Genomic DNA, 26,200 nt, shown 5'->3' on the forward strand with positions numbered 1-26,200 from the left:
GGCCGGATGCGGCTCAATCGCCTTCTCAATCCAGCCCACGGATCGTCCAGGAATCAGCGTGTTTTTACATGAGTAGAATGAGCGCTTTTATTTAAAATGCATCTCTGGGTTATTTGTGGGGTATAGGAATACATTCATTTCCCCTCCCCCCAAAAACCAGTCTGGCCCACCACATGGTCTGAGGGACAGTGGACCGGCCCACGGCTGAAAAAGGTTGCTGACCCCTGCTATACAGGTTTCGACAAATATTGAAGATGCACCTCTTTACTCTGGCCTTTCACACCTGAGGTGTTTTCAGGACCCGCCCTAGCCCTTCAACTGCAATTTGTTTTGACTGATTTTAATACTGAATTTGAAATTCTGGTCATCCTGGGACCTGCTGGTGAAGGACAGGCAAATAAAATAAATAAATGCCTCAAGTAGAGCAGATAAGCTGTGTGGCTTAGTATGTGTATTTCCATCCTACTAAAAATCTTTCACCCTGTTATTAAAAAAAAATACAAAGAAAAAACATAGAATTGCAGGTAACTATGGAGCCCACTTCTTTTGAATTTTTGTATATGGGCTGAATATACACCATTACATGAAGCTTAATAATAGAAGTCTCTGTGAATTCCACAAACACACACATTTTTGAAGTCTAGTAGATTGATGCTGGAAAATTATCTCCTCTTCAATTTCATACATTATCAATGACAGCCATCTTCCACCTCCTTGTGGGCTACTCTCATCTTCCAGACACTAGCCAAGGGGCCAGATGTATTTTCTGATGCACAGTCATGGATGGCCTTTGACATAAAATGTTTTACAGATAGAGAGCGCACACACACACACACACCACAGGTGGCCAGAATGCCAGACCTCTGGCCCTATTGGTGATCAGGTTGGAATAATGGACTATGATTACCAAGTTCTGGTGCACAATAACTCAGCTGGAGCAATAAATGCAATGCTCAGAACAGCTGCACAAAAGTAATGAGTGGGTAAATACAGCCTTTATCTTGACTGCGGTCCTAGTCAGAAAGAGGAATTCAGCCTTTGGACAGAAGGGAAACTGCCATCCTTTCAATGCGGGCAAGTCATGCAAGGTGCTATAAGACTGAACTCCAGGTCTCTAGACCTGTGGTCAAAGCTAATAACTGGAAGCACTCATTAAAGCAGGAGAAGAGGTAAGTGTTGAGGGATCTCAGATTGATTGGCTTTCCCCCAGACTGCAGAATGACTAAATAGACGCTCACAAATATCCTGCTGACAGCTCTCCGGCTACTTCTCTTCAAGTGCCCCAAAGCAGAGAGAACTGAGGTATTCAGTGCAGGAAGTATGGGGGTGCATGAGAATAGAATCTTCAAATTAGCCCTAAAGTATGATAAAAGTAAGTACAGATACACTGGCTGGCTGAAGCTTTCACAATGTAAAATCTGCACTTCTGTGAATAACGAACAATGCTGTGTCATAGCAAGACTTAAAAAATAAACAAATCAGGCTGGCATTGATACAGGCTTACTTTTAACTTATCACATTTTAATGTATTTTAGACTTTGAGTTAATATCTGTTTTACAGTGTTACCCACCTTGGCTCCACAGAACAAGGCGACAGACAGCAGCATACCAGATTAACATTTTGATAGGTCAGCAAATAGCTTGTGATTTCACATTCATAAAAAGCCACAGAATCGTGAAACCAACCCTTGATCTTGTCTTCTTATCCCTATTATCAGCTGGACTGGCTGTATCTGTGTAGCAAAATAAGCTGAAATAGACGTGAGTCTATCCTGGTCCCTACTTAATTGCCTTCTTTGAATTCCTTCCACAATGGTTCTGAAACTCAAAAGCTTTCAAGAAATACACATAATATAGCATAACACATAACATTTCCTGACAGACATTTTTCCCCCATATATTTGTGCCTGGCTGTCCTCCCCAATCCAGGAAGTTTCATTTTATCAGTGTTTCCCCATCAACAGGGCCAGCAAGACATTCTTCACAGGAGGTCTGATGTTTTCCTATGACAGTTAACTGAAAAGTAGTCCTTGGGGTCTTCTTTTCATGGATACAAACAAAAGACAGTTCAGGGAGCTGATACAGATCTACAAAATCAGCTTACGTGCCAGGAAAACAAAGGAAAAGGCTAACCAGTTAAAAAATATAGCATTTGTTCCTACAGATGTGACAAATCCCCTAAAAGCATTAGGCACCTTCTACTGGGAAAGAGGATGCTAGGCAAGAGTCTTATTTTCTCTGAACTCTTTTTACAGGAAACAAATATTAGTTTGTCAGTCTAAGGAAATAGAATGATTCCTGTCTCCCTGAGTTGAGTAAAATCGTTCCTATTCCTGTAGGATTAGACCTACTAGCTTCCCATGCACAAAACTGAGGAACTGCATGTGGGCATTTGCTTCTGGTGCTAACAATTGTCTCCGATAATATAACCAGCCTACCTAAGTGCCTCACCTGGGACTTTGAATATATATGTATTGGTCCCTTCTCCTGCCCACAAACAAAATAATATAGGACAGTATTCAGCTAAATAGTTGCATTAGTGCAATGGAACCCCACCCCTCTCCTCCCCCTGTGCCTCCCCTCCAAATCTGCTCCAGAGGGTTGGGTGAACCCCCATAACAGATTCAGCGTTACACAGGGGGAGAATGTTCTGCTGCGCAAGGAGAAGTTCTTGCACCAACAGAATATTCACCTTAGCACTACGGAGTATACAATCCATCCTGACTAAATTACTATTTTATAATACCTATCAAGGCTGCAGCAATCCAGGGACCCCAGATAAGATCTGAAGGTGCTAACCAAAAGGAGGGAGAATCTGAACTCTGCTTGCCTTACCACTCTTCTGTCCTTGCCCCACCCCTTTCTCCAGTTCCCTCCTTTGTAACAAAAGTACTGGCTCTTTCATGATAGAAAAGAGAGCACCATGCATCACAGTGTTTAGCACAGAGATGGACTATGGTAGCTTAATGTGCAAACTTGCTTATATAAGTGAGAAGGAATAACCTTCATCCTTCCCCTCACTCTTCATGCTACAAAACACAGTGCCTGCAGTGGCAACTGCATAATATGCTGCACAGGTCAAGGTGGCAGACCTTAGGTATTTGAAAATGGCTACCATATCACCTCTCATTCTCCTCTTTTCCAGGCTAAACATACTCAACTTCCTCAACAGTTCCTCTTCTGCACATGTTCCAGCTTGTCAAAACCCTGTTGACTCATGTGAAGCTTGTGATCTACCAAGACCCCTAGATCATTTTCACAACTACGACTGGCAAGCCAGGTGTCCCCCATTCCTGCCTAAGTGCAGAACCTTACATTTCATAGGATTATAGAGTTGGAAGGGATTCTTAACGTCATCTAGCCCAACTCCCTATTGAAATTTTGTTAGTTTGGGCCAATTCTCTAATCTGTTAAGGTCATCTGGAATCCGAATTTTGTGTTTTGCAGCATTAGGTACCTCTCCAAGTTTAGTGTCATCTGCAAATTTGACTGTCACCCTCTCAATTCCTTCATGCAATTCGTTTATAAAGATGTTGAACAGCAATGGGCCCAGGACAGAACACCCAACTTGTCATTTTTTTCCAGGATGATGAGGAACCATTACTGAATACTCTTTGGGTTTGGGAGCTACAAATCCATCTAACAATAACCTTGTCCAGCAAACATTTTACCAACTTTTCTGTAAGAATTTCATGGGGGACTTTGTCGAAAGTCTTAGTGAAATCAAGCTACACTACATCCACAGCATCCCCTTGATTCACCAGGCTTGTAACTTTCTCTCTATATATAAAATGATAAAATCCCCCATGATATTCTTGCATATAGGTGCCTCCTTCTCACAGACAAGGTAAGCAGTTATAGCAATGGGTCCACGTGGTACCTGTCCTTCCCTGCAGGGGGAAACTCACTGTAAGAGCAACCCCTGCCATGCATCCTGACAAGGAAGAGCAGGGTATTCAGAATGCCTTGTAGGCAAGACAAAGAGCAGCAGAAGAGAACTGCCTGGAAAGGCAGAATTCTCGCCACTACCTGTTCTTATGGGAAAGTAAACCATTGCCAGTCAGATCCTTGCTGTTGGCTTGATCAAGATGCAAGCCAGCTGGGCAGGCAATGACAAGAGAACCAGCATGCAGTTGTCTACCATTTGCTAATGGAAAATGATTGCTATGCTGGCTCTCTTGACATCACCTGCCCCATCATTAGAGTATTTCTCCATTTAGGGTAAACCAGCAGCAACAGCTACAACCAGGATCTGTTGTTGCAAGAGTTACGTGAGATGACAGCTATGGTTGATTTCCTCCTCTTGGCAACCAGGGCAGATAGTAGCAGTAACAATTCCTGGTTCAAATCCCCCACCATCACCATTTCCAGTAGGATTCTTTTCATAACTTAAATAGCCCTTTAACACTAGGAGATCATCCCCACTTCTACTTGTGCAGTGCCTAGAAAGTATGACTTTTGAGTGGTTTTCTGTTTGACCCACTCCTTTGCAAGGGAAAACTCGTTCTTTAGCAACAAATCAGAACAAATAGCAATCCGGGAAAAACCCAAATTGCCATTTGCTCTGATTGAACGCTAAAGAGCAATTTTCTCTAGAAAAAGCAGCAGGACAATTGAAGTGTGGATAAGCCCTAGGTTAGAGAAGTTCTATACAGCCTTCATAACACAAAACACAGCAATGTGAAATGAAGGTTTCTCTCTTTCTCTTTCTCTTTCCCTCTCTCCTCTTCAGCTCTAGAAGAATGCACATTCTAATCCCACTGCACATCTCATCAGCAATACTATAGCAGCTACAACCTGTTGCTGCAGCCAGAATAAATATTCATGTTCCTTCAGTGCCTATATAGAGGGCAACTGCTTTCCTTCAGGGGTAAGGAATACCCCAGAAGGGTGGCATCAAAAGAGTGGCCGTTTCCAGGTACCAAGGCAAGCTCCCAATTTTTCAATATTTTGGGATTCACCTGTCCATTCAAACCATAATATTTAGGCATGTTTCCTGAACCCACACAAAAACCTCAATCATAGATCTAAACATCCAACTAGAAATGTTTACCCACTTCAATGAGTAAAAACTGCTGGCAGAGCCTGCTCAGCATAGTGACTACATTCAGGGAGCACTGATTTCTGGCCTGCTGTATTCAAGGGCTGGGGAATCACTAGAGATTATTCAACAAGAATTCAGTGGCCGGAAGCTGACTAGAAGGTTATCTAGCCTCATTCTGTTAAATGTAAGTAGCACCTAGAGCAATGGAAAATTAGGGTCAGGTAAGCTCACTTCCTGGGTTTAGAGGGCAAAACTGTCTCACTAGGTGACTGAAAATCTGGCCTATTGTAGCTGAGCCACAGCCTGCTTCAGATCTTCCACAATCAGGTCCACATCCTCCTTGCTGGTAGCACGACCCACACTGAGACGCAAGGCGTTCTGTGCCACGTCGTAAGGAATTCCACAGCTAAGCAGGATAGAGGATGGCCTGGTGAACAAAGAGAAAGTAAGTCAAGTTTAACCTCCTAAAATTCCCTACAGTGGTTCCAAGAAGTGAACAGAGGAAGGAAACAAAAATTATGCAGTCCTATACTTATTTCTAAGTCTCATTAGTTTCCAATATGAGCCGCAAAGAACTCTGCCCCTGTAGTGCACATTCACATCACTGTTCTTCCTAAGAATGCTGCAGTCACCCCAGCTTAGGTGCAGATCCACTGCAGTGCTGGTTTTAAATGATAGGCAACACTTTTCTCTTGCAGGCAGCCTCTGAAATATTGCCCAGGAGGGAATGTGGCTAAAAAAGGTTCCCCATCTACTGGTATGTAGAGTGGTTAGAGTGTCAGATTACAACTGGGGAGAGCCTAGGTCCCAGCTCAGACATAATTAACTGACCTTGAGCTAGTGACTAGCTAACTTCCTCACAGGTTTGGTGTCAAAAGAGAGTCAAAGAACTGTGTATGCTGCTCTGAACTCATCAAAGCATGAGAAAGAAATGTAAAAAACAAACAAATCAATCTGACTTAAGCCCAAACTAGATGCAAGACCATCTAGTGTTAGCAAGAAGAGCTGGACGGGGATCCTGGCATGGAGGTACTGTAAGGGAGCTTTGACCCTGCTGTGGCCCCCTGCCCCTATTAATCACATTGGGGGGAAATGTTTCTATCTTCTCCAGTGGAAGCTTTCCCCCCATGCATATAGTAGGCACAGGCAGCTCCATCCAGATTGGGACCACCATGGCAGGGGAGGAGTGGTTCAGTTCTCTCCCCCAATAACAGGGTGCCAGTCCAGACTTGCCCCACATTCCTGCAGTTGTTACTTGTGTGAATGGCATCTGAATTTTGTTTGGCCCTTCACGCTTGCTATTCAGGAACCTGCTTTTGAACGTGATCCTGTGCGCATCCATGTGGAAACATGGAACTGAAATGTATTATCTCTGGAGCAGGTATGTGAGCAAAAGCCTCGATTCTAGCACATTCTGTTCTCAGATTTGGCTCCAGCAGCTAATCAATTGGGACACAAGGCTTGTCATACCAATATGCTCATATGATTTTGCAGGTCTCAGACATAAAATTGAACCACAAGCATTCTAGGAAAATCTTTAGGTGAAAGAAATACAATACAAGGCACTTAGGTTTCCACTGCTCTCTCCAGTATTTGAAACAACAGCAGGGGAGCAAGTTGCTGCTCAGACACATGATCTGTCACACTACACTGCTCTCTCTATTCAAAGGAAAACCACTTGATGATATCCTAATCCTAGGCACTTAGCTGATCACCTACTTCCCTGCCCAGCTGGAACCATCCCCTGTGAGTTCCAAAAGGGTGGATGCCAAGGTAGAAAGGCCACAGCTTATGCAAATGTTGGCTTGTACAAAAGTGCAAAGAAAACACTTTCCACTAAGATACAAATACATTAACCGGCTTATGAACTTAAAGCAAATTGACCAGCTTGCAAAATAAGCTCAGCTCCTGAATAAGCAGCAACAGTCTGCAACACTATCTCAGTAACCCCCTACTGCTAGCACCCTCTCCTGTGCTGCCCTTACCACCTGGGGGAAAAGTGGGACTGGCGCTGTGGCAACTATACAACCCCTTCCACTTCTTAGACATGGACCAGTAGCTCTTTAAAGCCAGGAGAAGGGTGGTTCACACAGCTAAGTGGAGGGACAGGATTAGTCTGCCCATTGTCCAGGGGCAAATGGCATGTCTCGGATGCAGGGTGAGCGATTCTGGGAGGCGGTGTCACATGTCTCTGGCAGACTTCTCCTAAAGCAGGAGGATTTCATGTTTGAAAATGGAAAACATTCCTTTTGTACATCTTTGGGGGTCAGAAGAGAAGACCGTAAGATGTAAGGGCTGGCGTTACTGTCATAGGGTGGAATTCAACATTGTGCTCTTCCAATCATTCTGCCTGCACAAGCATTTCAGCCTGCCAGACAAAACGTTCCCACCATCTCCACCCACTGTTGTGGGGTTCTCCTGACTCCCCTCCCCGAGCCAATTTTGGGGCACATGGTGGGAGATGGGAAAGTTACACTGTGCAAGTACAAGTCCTTGTGCAGGGCTGCTGCTGACAGGGCAGGTTGGGTGAATCCTACTATTGTCACACACACACTAATACTACCATTAAGAAGCAGAGTTCCCTGAGGAGGTGGGTGATTACAGGTGCTGCACCCTTTGCTTTCACTTTTCTACATCAGATGGATCTGTCCCCTCCAGCCACAGAATGCCCAGTTTCCCAACATGGTTCCTTACCGGTCACCCTTCTCGGAGTGGCATGCAGCACCAACACTGGCAAGCAAAGTCCTACAGTGAGATAGTACCAGCCGACCTGCAGAAAATACAAGACATAGGCGTGCCATGAAATACCCAAGGACCTGGTGGAGGAAGGAACCCATAGAATCAGTTTTCAAACTCCCCTCACTCCATTCAGTGCTTATCCCACCATACATATAAAATTGTCAAATGCAGATCTGAACAGGCAAAGTAGGGTTTTAATGACAAAAAGGTTTAATAGATAAAATCAGGATGTGGGTTTTACAATTAGAATCCCTCCTGAGATAAATATGAAATTCATGCTGAAATTATAAAAAGCCAAAGCTGAAAACTCATTTACTTTTTTTACAGTGGTACCTCCAGTTACGAACTTAATTCGTTCCAGAGGTCCGTTCTTAACATGAAACTGTTCTTCTTTTTTTAAAAATAATTTTTATTAACAGGCCAAGCACATCACATTATCCAAATCACATTAGTTCCAAATTATACAGCCAAATTTTAAATTTTGTTGGGGGTGCCCATACATCAAGCTCCGCACGAGTCCAAAACTCCGAACGAGTCCAAAGATCACTTATATTACTGCTTTAATTAGACAGTTCTATCCAGTTCAATCCAGATAGTCCTTTATTACTTCCTTTCTCTTCTTGTTATCGTATATTCCTTTCTTTGTGATCTCTGATAATTTTCACAAGCAGATTAGCAGGCATCCTCTGTGTGGGTTTTGTACTCTTCAAAGATCATATTGCACAGGGACAGCCTCTGTTCAACGCTTCCATAAAAAAAAATTAATCTTCGGTCTGTCCTTTAGTTTTCTCAGGCTTGCCAAATAAATCAAATGAGTCAGGAGGCTCTGTCAGGTCAAGCTTGCGTTCCAACATTCCTTCTCTTTCGAACGATCCTGATTCTCCTCCCCCTGTCCTTCTTTCTCCGGCAAGCCTGTCTTGGCGAGACGCCATTTTTTAACTATGTCATAAAAATTTTCCTCATTCTCACCGTTCACCAATCCTCTCTCCTGTTATAATCCATCCCACACAGTTCTTAAATTCCTGCTTGTGATTAATAAAAACGCAACGATCTTATTTCTATCTGGGGTGAAGGGTTATCACATCGTGCAAAGAAAAAAAAAGTTTCTCCCCCCACCCACCCCCTTCATTCCAAACATACAGTCTCCTAGTGGTGATTCATCAGAAGATTTACTTGTCCATCCGTCACTCCCGGTCACAGAGATCCATAAATCAGCAGTCTTATCTCTCGAACATTACTTGATGTATGTGCTTCAGCTTCAATCCAATCATACGTTTCCAATTATAATTCCGAACTAAAGCTAACCAGCACGCGCTAATTGGAATCGGTGTCAGGAAGATCTGACTTCACCGAGGGCTTGTGCCAAGTGTTCGGCACACCCATCTCTCGGATCAGGGGGTGCATTGTGAACACCGCTGGCAAAGCAGCTCCCCCCCCATCTCCTGGGGGGGTAGGAAGACTGCATACTTCCCATAGCAGCCCCTTAATTACCTCGTATGGGTCAGAGAGATGTTATTGTCGGCCGTCTTCCAACACGCCACCTAGTGGCCCCCCAACATGAAACTGTTCTTAACCTGAGGCATGCTTTCGCTAATGGGGCCTCCTGCTGCTGCTGCTGCGCCGCCACCGCCACGCGACTTCCGCTCACATCCCGGGACAAAGTTTGCTACCAGGAGTATCTACAGTGGTACCTCGGGTTACAAACACTTCGGGTTACAGACTCCGCTAACCAGGAAGTAGTACCTCGGGTTAAGAACTTTGCCTCAGGATGAGAAGAGAAATCGTGCGGCGGTGGTGCAGTGGCAGCGGGAGGCCCCATTAGCTAAAGTGGTACCTCAGGTTAAGAACGGTTTTAGGTTAAGAACGGACCTTCAGAACGAATTAAGTTTGTAACCAGAGGTACCACTGTACTTCCAGGTTAGCTGAGCTCATAACCCAAAGTTTTCGTAAGGGGGACAGTACGTAACCCGAGGTTCCACTGTACAGTGGTACCTCGGGTTAAGAACTTAATTCGTCCTGGAGGTCTGTTCTTAACCTGAAACTGTTCTTAAGCTGAAGCACCACTTTAGCTAATAGGGCCTCCTGCTGCCATTGTGCCGCCTCTGCATGATTTCTGTTCTCATCCTGAAGCAAAGTTCTTAACCTGAGGTACTATTTCTGGGTTAGTGGAGTCTGTAACCTGAAGCGTATGTAACCTGAAGCATATGTAATCCGAGGTGCCACTGTATTTGCAAAATGTCACAATTTGTAATTTCTTTGAGCAATTAGAAAACCAATTTCCAATATCATATTTTAGCATCTCCCCACTCTCCCTCACACAGCAGCAGTCTGGTTTTCATCTGTTCTGAAACTATCTTAAGAGTAATGCAGTCTTGAGATCTATTGACAGGTTTAACACATATGTTGGTCACTGAGGAAGCCGTAGGCAAAAAAACCCCCAACAACACCTAAAGTAGACTGACAGCAGCCATATAGGAATGGTGAAAATTTAGAGCCATAGGGGATACCTTTTAGTCCTGAGCCCTTGACAGAAAAGTTACAGGTGTTGCACAGTCTCCTTGAGCCTTTCAGCCTGCAGTTAAAATAAACTCCTTGCTCTTCAAACACAGCCTAAAATGTGCAAAAATAATACTTTCAAGAAATGTTTGTTAATGATTGCCCTCACTTCACTATCCCCCAGCTTAGCGTTCCTACAAAGGAAGGCAGCAAGAAGAAAGTGCCATGCAATTCTATCTACAAACAGGGGTCAATCCTCCCTTCCCTATGCAAAGGCCAAACCAGAAAACAGGCACCCAGAGAACTCACTTCAAGTCTCTCTTCCAGGTAATCCCGGACCTTCCTCATGTGAGCTTCATAAACCTCACAGTGCCTGCTCACCAAGTCTGCTGCCTGCAAAGGAAAACAATCAGCATACCATGTTTCTCAGTGGCTACAACAAGAGACAGAACCATGAAGGGAATGGTGATTCCCATAGAATGTCCCCATCCAGACAGATGAAAACAGATCAGGATATTCGATGCAGGACTGAAATGGGTAGGCAATCTGAATGGAATCACCTTTTGTGCCTATTCGTAATGTGATTCCTTTGGTCTGACAGTGATTTGTCAGAGACCAAGGAAAGTCTACATGGCACAATTTTGCACGAGCCTCTCTCTCTAGAGCACACCTGCAAGGTACCCAGCACTCTCAATCAACTAAAAGAAAACCCATTAATCATATAGCTATATACCTGTAACCTCAGTGACATAAGCTCTCTTCATATGTTTACTCACCTGATCTATCACGGTTCTAAACTGCATTGGCAGCCTACACAGATAGTAAAGGCTCCCTGCTTTAAAACCTATTCCTCTATGGTGCATTTTGTTTAAATACACTGTTTACTACTTGGGGGGGGGGAGTATTTGGCCAAAAAGGCAATAGCAGGAGCTGGGGGGAGCTACACAACCTTGGACATGGGGCTAAAGATGCTGACCCACAGCTCCTGGTATCTGTGTTGTCCCTTTGTGAAAGCAGCACATGAAGAGGGCTACTAGAGAAAATCTGGACATATTCTCCAACAGACCCTAAAACAGTGGCTGGGTGTTGAGTTATTGAGAATACTTTCCCCTCACCCCACCCCAATGTATATACAGTATAGGCCAACTTGATGTACCTTTCTTGTTCTGGCATGCTATTCACATAGAGCCACAGGGAAAACGGTAAAGATTAGCTATTTGCTCTGAAAAATATGCCTAGAAGAACAACCTCTAGTATTTCAACAAGTCCTCAGTAACCAGATCCTCACAATGATGGGAAACAACCAGAGTTTACAGTAAAACATTTGTAAGCATCCTTGTCTCCTATCAATGTCCCACTGTGCACAGATTTAGAACTTTTGCTCCATAGGTCAAATAGCAACTCCACCTCTGGCATGAGAGCACAAGGGTGTGAGGGAAGAGAAGCACCAGCACAGATAAGCAAACCCAGGGAAATCTGTTGCACTGCTTCTGCCTTTAAATTGTTGTAAGAAGAATGCTGGGTTGAAATCTTGCTACCAGGACAGCATCTCATGCTGAATCCATAACTGTCATTATTAGCCCTCATCACTTCTGAGCTTACCTTGCCAAGGCCAGCAATCATTGGTGTATTCTCAGTCCTAGAACAGAGAAGTGTGTATTTATTCCTAAAGCATAATAAAAGTGTCACAAGCACAGGGGCTATATCTACTTGGGTAACTAGCATAATGCAGGGACTGAAAATGGCGCTACTGTCTGATAGGAGCTACTGCTCCTGAGTTACTCAGTTGTGGGGGGAGGAGATCTGGTCTTTCTTGTCATCTGAATGTGACTTAGGAAGCTCAGGTGCTGCCTTATATCAAGTCAGACCACTGGTCCATTGAGCTCAGTATTACTGACCAGCAGTAGCATTCCAAGGTTTCAGGCTGTGGTCTTTCCCAACCCTACCTGGAGATGTTGGGGATGGAACCTAGAATCTTTTTGCATGTAAAGTGTGTGTGCACTAAAACTCAGCCACAGCCCATGACGTAAACCCTACACTGCATTTCCCAGCAGCTTATCCTGAAACGCTTCACACTTTGCCAAATGAGAAACATGATATGAAAGAGAAAGGTTTTCAAAAGCTGAGCCTTTCACTCACTAATCTATGCATCCTTGGAGTCTCAAAGAAAACTATCTTTTTAAAAAAACTGCTTGGTGTCTTCTCTCACAGCCCCTCACCCGCGTGAAGAAGAGGAACATGGGCTACCCACATATTGCTCCCACATCCAAGAGAGGTCCCCACCTTACTTGGCCTCTCCCTGGATTAACTGGCTCCCTCTGTGCCCTCATCCTTCTTACCCAGGGCGGAAGTTCCGTTCCTGCCCACCTCCAAACAGCATGGGATGGAGAGGAGTGGTGACACCAGGGCCTCGCACATACAGCGCTCCAATACGCGGGGCATAGAACTGCAACAATAAATCACAAAGCTAATGCCTCCAGACAAGAACGAAGTGGTGTGTCCAACAGGAAACTGAGGTGCCTTGACCACACAGAAGTAAGGCTGACAAGAGCAGAGAAGCAAACATTAATCCTTGGGGAAGTCATGGTTGCCCGTGGGAGAGAAGTATGGGTGAACCCTATGCTCACTGCTGCCCCTCCCCTAGACTACCTCAGTGCTATTTCACACATAGCAGAAGAGTTTCCTGTGTTTTCTCCCCCTGTTCTGTATCACTTGACAGGCATTTGTGTGCTTCAAAAAAACACACATGACAAACATGTTCCCAGATGCCACAGTTATTAAACTAATTACGCCTGGAGATTAACTTGAATCATTACTTGGCTACTGAGAAAATAAATAAAAAAATGAAAAGCTGTTTTTGAATACTGTAATGGAAAGTGACGTTGACACACTGGACATCTCCTGCTATGGGTCATGCTCTCCTGTGCAATGTGAAAATGTGGACAAATTCACTCAACCTTGTTCCCAGATTGCCATCTGGTGGAGAAGCAGTTGAGTTGCATTGCATCCTAAGAAGTGAGTTATCGACTGTCCACTATGTTTTTAGGTGTTCCAATGAAAATAAAAAGACAATTTAAACAACACGTTCTGCATTTCTGTGCAACCATGCTAGATGCATGGGCTGCAGAGAAGAGGGCCAAGATACTGTTCAGGGCAGAGTTCACATTACAGTCACCATATGGCAATCTGCATGGCAGCTGTAGCAAAATACAATTGTCAGCAGCAAGCAAATCAACAATGGTTCTCATTTAAGAAAAACCCCTGACGAACTGCTGCTCTAGCACATGGATTCCCCAAAGTTAACAAAAGGCCAAGGTGAGGTGGCCTCTTTGTATATTCTTTGTGTGTGCATATTGTGCACTGTTTTTATGAGAGTAAGGAAAGAAGGAAAAACTTTCAAATGAAAAGAAAAGTTTTGGAAATCAGGATGTAGATAGCATTAGACACATTTATTAAACAACATAAGAAAAACACCTTTAGCCCTAATAGAGTCAGTCTGCAATCCTGCACAATGAGAACTGTGAGTGAGAGAACCAATCATGAACACCAAACGTTTTTACTGCCAGCTTCCTGCCACACAAAGCACCTCTGGATTATGGTCACTGTCTGGTTCTCAGAAGGATGGCTGGTGTTCAGGGAGCCCTGGGGTGTTCTTTCTTATTTTTCTCTCTAAATATTTTATCAACAATAAAGGATGACTCTATGGGCTGACAGCAACCCTCTGCTTAATGGGTATTGGATTTACCATGTTGGGAGATGACCTAGATGCATGGACATCTCTTATCCTGCATGTAGAAACTACATTGTAGACCGAAGAGAGAAGCACCATACCTTGTGCCCCACAATAGTGAGGTAATCCACTCCCAGATCCTGCACATCCACTTGACCTTTCCCAATCATCTGTGCTGCATCTGTGTGTACCAAGATTCGTGGCAGACCAGATGCCGTTCTCTTCCGATTGAGAGCTTGAATCCGTTGGCTGAGTTCGGAGACAGGCTGATAGAAGAAAGAACCATCAGGAGGCATCATCTCACCAGGAACACAAGTGTTCTGGCTCTCTCTTTTGCTACTGCCCTACTGGCTGACATATGATGCCTTCACGGAATTACTTGCCTGGAAAGCTGATGGTTGCATTTGAACTTTTATTGATGGTATTCTATGGTTTTATTGTTATGTAGCACAACTGCCCCGCCTTTGTAATTAAGGTAGAAGTTAGCATTTGGTGTAACTCAGCATCCAAACAAAGGACACCACATATAAACTCCACAGAACACACAACCCTACACAGGGAGACCGTGGTTCACGGCATAGGGCTATGTCTCTATGTCTCCGGAGAGCAAAACCTGTAATTCCAAACTAGATTGGGGGAGCAATGAGGTGACAAAAATTGTAGAACTAAAGGTTTTGCTATACAGTGGACCTGTGATTTATGTATATTTAACATGTGTGCATTCAGATTTAGGCACTTGGCAAAAACAAAAAATTAAAAGAGGGGCAGAAAGAGGAGCGGGCATCTGGGGGGAAAACTTTGGCAATCCCACCTGGCGCTGCATCCAGTGTGTTTTGACTATACATGATTTTGGCTTTATGCACTATCCCCAGTACTTAAACCCCTGTGTAAGTTGCGGGGCTTACAGTATACCTAAAATATACATTGGTACCTCGGGTTAAGTACTTAATTCGTTCCAGAGGTCCGTTCTTAACCTGAAACTGTTCTTAACCTGAAGCACCACTTTAGCTAATGGGGCCTTCTGCTGCCGCCGCGCCGCCAGAGCATGATTTCGGTTCTCATCCTGAAGCAAAGTTCTTAACCCGGGGTACTATTTCTGGGTTAGCAGAGTCTGTAACCTGAAGTGTATGTAAACTGAGGTACCACTGTACTGAGATTGAAAGTCGGTGAAATGAAAGGAGAGTGGAAATATTTTGGGGGAGCATCAGCTCCCTCTCATTGGCTCTTGGGATCATCTGACCACATATATGAACCTCATATTCTTAAACATGTAATAAGAAGGCACAACTCACCATGATAACCCCCGTTTCATTATTGGCCAGCATAATGGAAACTAGACATGTAGTTGGACGGATTGCTGCAACAACTTCATCTACTTCCACCTGTCCTGTCACTTTGGACACGGGTACAAAAGTGGCTTCTGTAAATCAGGATGCAAAAAAAGATGTTGATCCCATAGCTCAGTGCGTTCATCAGCACTTACTATGTATCTGGCAGCAGTGGAGAAAGTCACAGGGAATAGCAGAGCTATTGCTAGGCAACAGACAAGCGCTCCTTAGTCTTGAAAGATTAAGATATGGCTGTCATAAGGGAATTTGGGAGGAAGTGGCTATTGACTTAGAAGCAGCATTTAATGAAAGAGGCAGCTGAGCAAAAATGGATTTTCCTGGAGCTCAGCTGGATACTTGGAAGATAAGAGAGGAGGAAGCTGAGGGGAAATGCTGCATGCTGTTTAAGTCTCTTCAGTTTGCAAAAGCCCCCACTAAGAGCTCTGAGTCTCATACTGAGTTCTGCCATGATCCTGCCCAATTGGAGAAGCACCAGAGATTAAACCTAGCACCGTTTGAACACAAGCTATATATTCCTCCCTCCCTACGCAGTGATAAGACCACTTATCAGCCAGGTTAGGAATGCCATCTCTGACTCCATGTGTTGGTCACTTTTTGACAGGCAAGAAGGATAGGATAGGATAGGATAGGATAGGATAGGATAGGATAGGATAGGATACCATAGGAAAGGATACCATAGGAAAGGATAGGAAAAGGAAATGATGCAAATAAATGCATTTGAATTAAAGGTTCAGAACTGCCCCCAATTCTGGACATTAGCACCACAGTGAAAGTACTGCTGAGCCAGCTTTAGACAGCTCACATTCGGAGTAAACAATAAAGAGACAGTATACCAAACAAAACCCCTTCATGGATCACTGCCTTGTTGTGGTGAAGGGACTTGAATAACTCCAAGAAGCTCTGAGCTATGCTGTGCAGGGCCACCCAAGACGGACAGATCATAGCCGAGAGTTTAGACTAAATGTGATCCATCTGGAGAAGGAACTGGCAATCCACTCCAGTATTTTGCCAAGAAAACTCCACGGACATAAAAATGGAGAAGCTTTGAGAAGAAAGTGAGAGTTTCCAAGGCATGCTCTGGTTCATGGGGTCATAGAGAGTTGAACACGACTAAGACGACTAAACAACAATACCAAAAAAGTAGTATTTGCTACTCAGAAACTAAAATTGCTAAAAAAAGAGCTTTTGCCTAAGCAGAATCTGGCAAATGTGTATAATTTATCAGCAATCTCTGACTATCCACTACAGTATACTCACCAGCCTCATGCTCTTTCACTAGGTGCTCCACAGGGAGACGGACTGAGTCATGCTCAATGCAAGATGTAATTAAATGTGGACACAGCCCCAGAGTCTTTTGTTTATCTTCTCTTGGTCCATCAGAACTTTGCTTGTTGCTTTCCTTAAAATGCTTCACTGCAGTGTGGATCACTAAATTGTTTGCCTGAATGGAAAAAGGAGGGATACAAATCCCCATCTCATATGTTCATATGAATATCCAGATTTACCAGTGCAGTCCTCTGGAGTAGACAATGCTGAATTTCTTACCCAAACACTAGTTCAGTGGCAGACTTGTCTTTCAGTCTCAGAAGGATCAGAGGCAGAGGACTGATTTGTAGTCATTACCTCCATGTGAGTGAATCAAATTGCAATACATGCTCCTTTGCAGGTTTTAAATAAAAGATAGAGCCATTCAACAGAAGAGGGATAGACTTTCTTTTTATCTGATGGGTGTTTGCTGGGTCTTACTTGGCACTAATTAAGAATGGAGTCACCAATGCTATAAGAAGCAAATAAAGTCAGACTCCATTTAGGAAAAAAAGACAGCTAGCATGTTATGGGTTGATCTCTTAAATGACTACCAGGTCAAAACAGTGCTAGCAGAATCTCATATCTCACCTCTGTCCCACCAGAAGTGAAGACGATGTCCTGGGGTCGTCCCCCTACCATTCTAGCCAGACTTTCACGGGCTCCATCTATAATATTTTTAGCCCTTCGACCTGTGAAATCAAAGGCACATTTATCTTATTATCAAGGCAAGGTGGGGGGAAGTCTCCAAAGGGTGGCATTAGGGGAAGACTACCACCTTGAGTTCCAGGATGTAATAAAGTGATAAATAAACAAATTATTAAGTCCACCCAAATTCTGGAAGAGTTTAATTGTTTTGTTACAGAATAATTATTTCTGGTAACAATAAGTGCCAGATTTGGCTCTGTGTTCCTTGCATGAGCATTTATTTCAGCGAGTGCTAGAGAGTGGATCACATGCAGTAATACATTCCTTTAAGGCCATTTCAATGCAGTAACTTGAATTTAAAAAGGCAAGATGAATATAAAAATGAGATGGATGCTTTCATAGAATGTTTCCATCCAGGCTTGCTCTCACCTTCTGTGTAAGAGCTGCTTGGATTGCCCCATGCTTCATGCATGGCTTCTGTAACTGTCTCAATCACCTCTGGAGCCAGAGGGGTGGTTGCATTGTAATCTAGGTATATCTTCCTGAAGGGAACAGAATGCAAGAATAGTTACAACAGAAAAAGGAATTAAGATACATTACCTCTAGCATTCTTTGGGCCAAAGTTGCATCATTGGTTATGAAAAATGCTGCCCCAACCAAACCACTTCTGAAGTCGTCATTGCCACAACCACAAAGATGATACTGAGGTTTTGAAATAAAACATCACTATCTCTCCCCAAGCTTTAAAATGTGGTGCCAGTTTTGATGAATACATCATATGACACACTCACATGAATGTGACAAAGTGGGCCCTGGCCCATGAAAGCATATGCCACAATGCAATTGCTAATCTTTAAAGTGATTTTGCTGAAAATCACAGCATTCTAGCACTTAAGAAGTTGACTACTGTAATAATCTTTCAGTTCCTAGAGCTCAATCCTAAGATTTTTTTACTTGCTTGGAGTTTTGCAATCCAATCTACACACATTTACTTGGAAGTAAATTCCACTTAATCCAACAGGACTCATTCCCAAGGTATATTGTGGGTAAAATAGCAAAATCTCAGCACTTACCATTGTCAAAAAATTGTCTCCATTTTTTAAAGTCAAGGGAAGCTACAAACCTGTTTGATGTGTTGTTCTCTTCCCCATCAAAGTCAATTTTCTCTCTGTTCTCATTTCCTTTGTTCACTAATACTTTCTTCATTTGCTTCTCTTCCATTCTCCACCAACCTATTTTAAGAAAAACACAAACCACTATGTTTCATGAAACATTAGACAAATTGCACACAAATAAATTCTGACATGCCTTTGCCCATTAATCAAAAAGACACGACTACTCGACCTGCTGTATCTTCAGGAATCAGAGGCACTGACTTGCACCCCAGATTGGAGGGGCCCAGCATTGCACGCAAGCGAAACGTGACATCATGGCATCACACATGTGAAACCAATGGGTACGCAATGAAGCCCAACACCACTGCCCCCTGCTTGAACTGCAGCCCTGAACGCCACCACCCATGCACCACCTTACCTCCACTGGCTCTCCACAGCCACTGCAGCAGCTAGGCCAAGGTCTCTGCCGCAAGGCCTCCAGTGGAGGTTAGGTGGCAGGCAGAGGCGGTTTGAGGTGGTCCAGCTGCATTTGTAGGCAGATGGTGGTGGTGGGAGGAGCCCAAGGACTAGACACACATCATTGGGAGGCTTCCTCCACCCCCTCAACATTGGGGGGGGGCCCTTGGCCTGCCTACAAATATTGAGGGGGTCCAATCCTATAGAGATGGCACCTATGTCAGGAATATTGAATTACCATTCTGTAGAGGTACCTCCAAAGATGGACATAAGAAAGTTAGAAGAAATACTTCCCATCTCTCAGATTCCCTGTCTTCCTAGGATTGATATACTGTCTTCCCTGGTTTCCAGCTGGGAGGCAGTCAAAGGAAGAGTCACACACATTGTCAAAAGATTTGTATATGGGAGATATGTTTTAGGACTGACAGTGGCTCTCCAGAATCCCCCCCCCCCCCAATCCTACCTGGAAATGCCAAAGACTGAAAGTGAATCTGGACCTTTTGCATGCAAAGCGTGTGCTTTACACTACCAAGCTACAACTCTTCCTCAAAGGTGAATTGCCTAATGTCCCCAAGGAAGCTCATAGTAGAGGGGAAATTATTATCATTATTTATTAAATTTCTATTCCACCCTTCATCCAGAGATCACAGGGTGGTTGACAATATAAAAACACAAAAATACATCCAATAATAGCAAACAAAAACAATACTCCCCACAGTTTAAAAAGCCATAGAAAGCCAAAAATTCTAAATTGTAGTTCAATCTGCAGTGATGGTAGTTATTCTGTTATAATTTTCACCTGCTACCCCATTTTCTCTCACAGGCTCAATGCACAGGCACTGTTTATGAGCAAAAAGCTTCAGACACTTCCTACACATTACCAGAATAAAATTTCGTTGTGTAACAGAGGGTTGTTGAGTGGAATGGGAAAGCCTCACACTATACGAAAGACCCTTAGATGTCTTGCAGTCCAACCAGTTGTTATCATTCCTCTCCATTTGTAATTATCATTGCTTTGTTTTTGCACTGAAACCCCGCCGTTTCCATTAAGACTTTAGCACAACCTTCTAATCCCAATGCCCTATTGTAATTAGCCCTAAATACATGTACCTGAAATAACTGCTTATCCAAGCCTTGTCTCTGCTTCCCTCCCATTTCTGTCATTGCCTATTTCTGGATTGTGAACCCCTTGGGGCAGGGACCTATCAGCTCCTCCTTGTTTTTTTGCAAAGCACTATGAACATGGATGGCACCATACTAACAATACAATAAATTTATATGAGTCACCAAGTTGGTTCCTTTTATTTTATTTATACTGAGATGTTTTTAACTGCTGAAATTGTGCTAAACAAAATGGGGAACTGTTCTCCTCAGCTCTTGCCCGGAAGACATAAACTGAATCTCCCTTTGGACTAGGGAGCGTATATCTTAATACCACATCCTAGAGACAAAGAAAAGAGACGACTACTCCCGCCCCCCGGGTGAGAGAGATGCCTATCCCAGAACAGCTAAAAACAGAATGCTGGACTGCACAACCTTCCGCCTCAACGCGACCATTTTTATACAAACTTCGAGACGCACCTATTGGCTACTACGGCAAAATTTCAGCTACGAACCAATCCGCGTCCTCCAACTCACCACGTAGCTATTGGCTGCTGAGGCTGCTTAACACTCCAGCCACCGACAAATCAGATCCGCGCCACACAATTCGGACGGACAGTGGCAAGGCGGGTTGACGCGTAGGAGCCGGGGCATCCGTTGACTCTCTCTTCCCACTCTCACTATCATTAGTAATATGACGACAGTCTCCCGAAAGAGGGCATTGGTTTATGGTCGAGTCTCGTACTGGTGTGGCTTCATCTTCCGCCCAAGAAAGGCTATTAGTTTAATCGCGACCAGGCGGGTCGACTCCTCAAGGACCAATCAGCTTCCTCCTCCGCCAGTGCGTAATGGCGCTAAGCGGGGCACGGCTGCGTTAGTTAACCAATCGGTTGCCTCGCACTGACGATAACCTGCCTCCGACCTTCCCCTTGAGAAACAAGACCCCTTCGTCCATTTGTCTTGGCTCCGCTTACTGGTTCTGCTCTCCTGACGGTAGTTGGCGACTGGGTTTTTTTTTTTTTTTTGCCGACGTCGTTACTTGTTCGTCCTTTTTTTTCCCCACAAGGAGGCCTCACAGGCCGGGTTTTCGCCTCAGCTGCAAAAACGGGACCATATATTAGCTACCAACGCCCAGTTTATTTTTTCAAAGCAACTCGGTGAATGACAGTTGAGATCATAGAGACGTCGGCATGAGAGACCACCACAGGGGAAGGGTTGCTCGCGCTGCCCTTCCTCAAGATGGCGGCGGCGGCGGCGGCATCGCTTTCCCTTTTCCCGCTGCGTAGGGCTCGCTCGCTCGCTCTCACTTACCAAGATGGCGAAGGATGGGCCGCGGGCTTTTAATTGACGCTTTACCTCTTCTGGCTGGTTCTGCTGATCGAAGGCAGGTCTTGGGGATAACGGGAGAGGCGGGATTAGAGCCGGCCAGGCCGGGCTATTCAACGGTTGCCCGGCCGGGCAAGGGAAACGGCGCCTGGGCCTCAGGCGGCTTCGGCCTGGGAGTGGGGAGGAACTTGCCGGGGCTGAGAGGGAGGGAGGCCGGGCCCCACCCCCATCCGCCTCATGGCACCTGTGGCGGCTTTCGCCTCATTGGCGTTATTTTCCAGGCAGGAATAAGGGCTGGCAACTGCCGTACGTGGAGTGCCTGGTCCCTGCCTTGCAGACGGGCAGTGGGGTGCGCAGGTGTTCTCTGGTGCTCTTGACAGCCTCGTGGTTTGAGGCGGTGCAGGGTTGGTCCGCTTGACAGGTTTTAGAAAGATCCCTTCCTTCTCGGTGGGCTGTTTTAATCCCCCCTGTTGACCTCCAGAACGTGATCCCCGGACGCTATGCTCTCAAGCCTCTTTGGTTTAGTGCACTAACCTGCGCTCATAGTTTCCAGGACCTAGAGCGGACATTCATAAATTCCGTGATTGCATCGCCTTAAAAATCCAAGTTTTGAGCCCTTCAGTTGAGAATTTGCTTACAGTTCGAAAATAGGAAATTGCCTGAATGCTAAAACTTGGAAGCATCATTGTATATATGCTGACAGGTGCTATTTGTATTTCTTTGCCTGTTTCCATTCTGGGATTCAGGTTTCCTTTAGAAAATACGGTTCCATTTCAGATTGCAACACTATGCACATCTGGGAAGAAATGCTGTAGTCAACTCATTGAGACTTGCTTGTGAATATAGATGCATGAGGTTTCACTGACAGGAAGATTAATGTAATTATATCAGGGCACTTATTTCAGCAGGCAGCTTTGAAAAGCAAGATTGAGGAAAAGGTACAGCTACTTGGAAGTGTTGCAGAGCAATCTGTTAAAGGCTACCTGTGTGATGGGAGAGCAGGCTCGAAATGTTGTAAATAAATATTTTTAAATATTTTAAGGTAACTTGGCCACCACAGATTTCTGAGTTATAATGGACAGAATACAAGTATTAAGACTGCTTGTTGAGGTGATTTGTAGTTAATCGGAGAAACACCTGTGCCATTGCTAGAAGGCTTTTTGTGAATTCCCTAATAGGGTTTAATAGATGGTATCTAATGTTAATCGTGCTCAAAGGAGACCCACTGAAATCAACAGACAAGTATTCTGGGTCTACCTTGTATGATATAGCACTATATTTTTAAATATTAAAATATAAGAACATACTGAATTATATATGAATGATTTAGCTGTGCCAATGACAGATCAAGGGGGAAATTCAGACTGCAGCTAACATGAATAAAATACTTTATTGATGCTTGACAAGTCAGTTTTGTTTTTCAGATATGAGCTTACTTAGTCCAAATGGGTGGAACTAAGTAATGCTCTCTCCAGAAATTACTTGATTATCTATGTTGGCTGCAGTCCTGAACACTTTGTCCACCTTGACTTACATATTCTTAGCTTCACATAATTAAGGTTTTCTTTTCATTCTTGATGCTACTCTATTTCAGCTGTCTTAATATCTCTTTATTTCAGCTTTTGGTATAAAGAGACACTGGAAAGGAATGATGGCGGCTTTGGATACTAAAGCAAAAGCAAAAAAAACTCTGGGAACAGTTGATTATGTGGAGTCATCAGAATTTGCACAAGGAATTCTGCCTACCAAGAAGGATGTCATTCAAAACATGCTATATCTATTGCACCCGAAAAGGGCTGGGCAAGCCCAGCGATCCAAAGAAGATGCTGCCCAGTTGCTTGCTGAACTTCTGCAGGAGCACTGGTTGTTTTGCAATTTGTATACCATAGCAACACAAAGCATAAAGAAGCATATTCTTAAGGTGTATGAGGAATTTTCAAAATTATATCAGTCCAGAAAGCGAAGAAAAAATGAGTTGTTTACACAGAAAGCAGATGATTTCAACAGGAGTTCAGAGCAGCTTTTTGATATATTTTGTACAGACACAGGAACAAGAGAGAAATTGGAGCAATACAGTGGTGTGAAGATGACTGACATTGAGTGGAAATTTCTTGAAGATCAGAGGAGTGAAAGAAAAATGTACTTTGAGGACTTCGTGGACAAGAAACAAATGGAAACAATAGAAAGACGAAGAAAAGTAGAATCACTGGAGCACTTCAGGAAGATTGCAGAAGAAGAGAAAGATGCATGTAAGCGTAAAGGAATGACTTCCAATAGAGATGAGCAGCCAGTTGAAGATGTCAGCAGTAGGAAGAAAGATGACCCCTGCCTTGGACGCAGCAAAGGAATTGGGAACTTTTCACATAAGGCAAAAAGAAAGCGCCTATCTTCTGGCTGGATTACTGGGACAGCATCTTCAACTAGCTATAGCGAGTCAGTTGCACCTGAATGTCAACATATACGTATGAGCATCAGAAAAGTCAGACCAGGGTTCTATGAGACTTTTGACAAATATGAAAACTGCTAGCCCAACATTCAAAATCTGTTTCTGTTGAAGTTTTGGAAGGTCTTAATACCCTGACTAATTGGAAGTTGATGTAGATAATTTTGTTGGGTTCCATTAATGTACAGCAACACCACCAAAGCAATGGCACCAGTAGAAATGAGCTTTTAGCTTACTGAGAAAGTAAGATTTGTTTAGGCCTGTACTGATACTTTCACAAGGTGAAAGTACTGTGTACTAAAAAGCTATAGTGTAGCAAAGGAAGACAGAAAAAACAATGTTTGGATGTTAAAGCAAACCAAATGCACAATAGTAGGTTATGTTATATAATAACAATTTAACCACTGGAACAGACTTCTTAGGAAGGTGGTTCATTCTCCATTTCATACAGTCCTCAAGTTGGGCTGGACACTCCTAAAAACACATTTTGCTGAAATGTATAGTGGCCGGAAATAGAAGTGTGAGGAGAAAATGCAGACTCTCCTGCAGGAGAGTCATATTATATAACCTGTTGCCCATTCCAACCTCAGTGTCTCCCAAGACTGGAAGACCATGTACAATTAAAATAAAAAATGGTAACTAGTGAGATGGCAGCTAAAAGGGGAACATGGTTGTGGGGCTGTGTGTCACAATGCATGATCTTTTTGAGACTCACAATAGACTGCTAACTTCCTGCCTGTTAAAACATTAAGTAAGCACACCTGAAGGGAAAACAGTAATTGGCTCAATTATCTAAAAAGTACAGTAGTTTCCTGTAATGCCCACCCCTTACCTTGATAATACTTGTATGGTCTTAAGAGACTGACCATATACAATTTGCCATTACTTCATTGAGACTTGAAGGGGTTCTGCGCCTTTCAGGACTAGGTGCTTGCAGGCGAAAGAAAATAGGTTTCCTCTGTTTGATCTTGCAGATATTTAGTTCCTAAAATACCTATACAGTTCTGAAAAGCAGCTTTTGATAGATAGCATTGGCTCATGTGAGAAGAAAAAAAGGGGTCAGGAAATTTTAAAAATGGCTTTTGGTATAAATGTGGTGGTAACAACTATTTGTATATTTTCTTCATTCTTAGCAATTAAATATCAGTGGTGAGAAATATATGTGGAAAAGTAGAATTTGTAATTGAAAATATTTGAGACATAAACATGTATAATGCACTGAACATAGCATGGGGTTGGAACTGCCTTACGAATTATTTTAAAGGTGTTTAATTCTTCTTCTCATTGAGTAAGGATTGCAAATGAATGCACTGCAATGTTTGCTACAGTGGAAGGACGTAGCTGCACTGCAGTTATAATGTCCACTGAAACAGAAGCAAGTCCTTCCTTGAGAAATTTGGAGCTCTACCTGCAGTGAGCATTGGTAGTACAGATTGCAGCCCTTTCAAAGCTAGGCAAAACTTCTGTTTTCATACCTCACTGTTTTTCCCCCAGCATACAGATGGCTAGTTTTCATAGTCTCAGATCCAGACATATTGTATGCATGATGGTCTGTGCATGTACTGTTACATTACATGACCTCTGGATCACATGGTGTATACACAGACATCCACATGTGGAATTGCTGTAATCTTATCTCTGGAAAGTCACAAACACCCGGCAACACACCCACACCCATACCCATGTTTCCCATCATGTTGGGAAGAGTATATTCCTCAGTACACTGCCCCATTGGCTGTATAGTAGTTAAATCCTAGAAATCATGGGGTATTGGGAATGGTTTCCAGATATATGTACATCACTTGATCTATCACCACCTAATGGCTCTTGGCTGAAGATGTGAACTGTGCACCAAAATGCTGTGTGTTGGAATTAACTTTGGGCGATATAACTGGCCTGTTAAAGTTAGCATAATCTTTTAAATTCTGCTCACATAATTTCCATAAATACAAGTACTTCAGAATATTAAATGGTTACTTTTAGGCAAAGGGCACCTGTCTAGCCCAAAATCCTAATAACAAATTGCCATCATTTATTTTGTTACCCTTTGCCAGAAATAGTTTTATTTCAACTGTTGCCTTTTTTCATATGGACCAAAAATGTAACTTTATGCAGCATTATATGCATGTTGTGTCAAGCTAAGGAACAGTGATTTATTACTACATCTGCCCTTGCTTATACATTTGATTTCCCATATGAGAAGTAGCCCCGCTCTAAAACCATGTCAAAAAGGCTGACTGGAGAGACTATTAATGCAATTAATTGTAATGTAATTGGGTGATGTGCATTATGTCAGTAATACAAGCAGTTTTACTGGATCTTTGAAGCAATAAAAGCACCCTCTTTTTTCGGGAAAACAAGTGAGCCATCACTAATGGTAGTGACAGTGCTTCCATTAAAATTTGTCTCCTTTAAAGTTTTTAGATGGATATTTCCAAATGTTTGCAT

General features: G+C 43.5%; 2 protein-coding genes across 10 annotated transcripts; one reads left to right on the forward strand and one right to left on the reverse strand.

The window, feature by feature from the left end:
• Positions 1 to 1,500: 1,500 nt before the first annotated feature.
• On the reverse strand, positions 1,501 to 21,413 carry SCLY (selenocysteine lyase; the record flags this gene model as incomplete). 8 transcript variants are annotated; one of them, XM_081191401.1, is made up of 13 exons in its annotated part: positions 21,295 to 21,413; positions 18,435 to 18,543; positions 17,741 to 17,853; positions 17,255 to 17,355; positions 16,616 to 16,799; positions 15,302 to 15,429; positions 14,111 to 14,275; positions 12,619 to 12,725; positions 11,882 to 11,918; positions 10,589 to 10,672; positions 10,291 to 10,393; positions 7,739 to 7,814; positions 1,501 to 5,471 (listed from the first exon to the last, which is right to left on the reverse strand). In XM_081191401.1, the coding sequence occupies exons 2-13, from the start codon at positions 18,530 to 18,532 to the stop codon at positions 5,327 to 5,329; spliced, it is 1,341 nt and encodes a 446-aa protein (XP_081047527.1). In that variant the 5' UTR covers positions 18,533 to 18,543; positions 21,295 to 21,413. The 8 variants fall into 8 exon arrangements, with proteins under 8 accessions (XP_081047527.1, XP_081047522.1, XP_081047523.1 ...); XM_081191396.1 differs by lacking the exon at positions 21,295 to 21,413 and adding an exon at positions 20,521 to 20,658; XM_081191397.1 differs by lacking the exon at positions 21,295 to 21,413 and adding an exon at positions 20,464 to 20,600.
• Positions 21,228 to 24,979, forward strand: LOC308585637 (uncharacterized protein). Of its 2 annotated transcripts, none has more exons than XM_081191415.1 (2): positions 21,228 to 21,367; positions 22,929 to 24,979. In XM_081191415.1, the coding sequence occupies exon 2, from the start codon at positions 22,958 to 22,960 to the stop codon at positions 23,834 to 23,836; it is 879 nt and encodes a 292-aa protein (XP_081047541.1). In that variant the 5' UTR covers positions 21,228 to 21,367; positions 22,929 to 22,957; the 3' UTR covers positions 23,837 to 24,979. The 2 variants fall into 2 exon arrangements, with proteins under 2 accessions (XP_081047541.1, XP_081047542.1); XM_081191416.1 differs by lacking the exon at positions 21,228 to 21,367 and adding an exon at positions 22,227 to 22,247.
• The last annotated feature ends 1,221 nt before the right edge of the window (positions 24,980 to 26,200 follow it).

This window comes from Podarcis bocagei (genome assembly GCF_964188305.1).
Source record: "Podarcis bocagei genome assembly, chromosome: 4".
Classification (NCBI taxonomy): Eukaryota; Metazoa; Chordata; class Lepidosauria; order Squamata; family Lacertidae; genus Podarcis; species Podarcis bocagei.

Bases quoted from the DNA above. Each gene is read 5' to 3' on its own strand.
- LOC308585637 (XM_081191415.1), top strand. From the start codon at position 22,958: ATGATGGCGGCTTTGGATACTAAAGCAAAAGCAAAAAAAACTCTGGGA.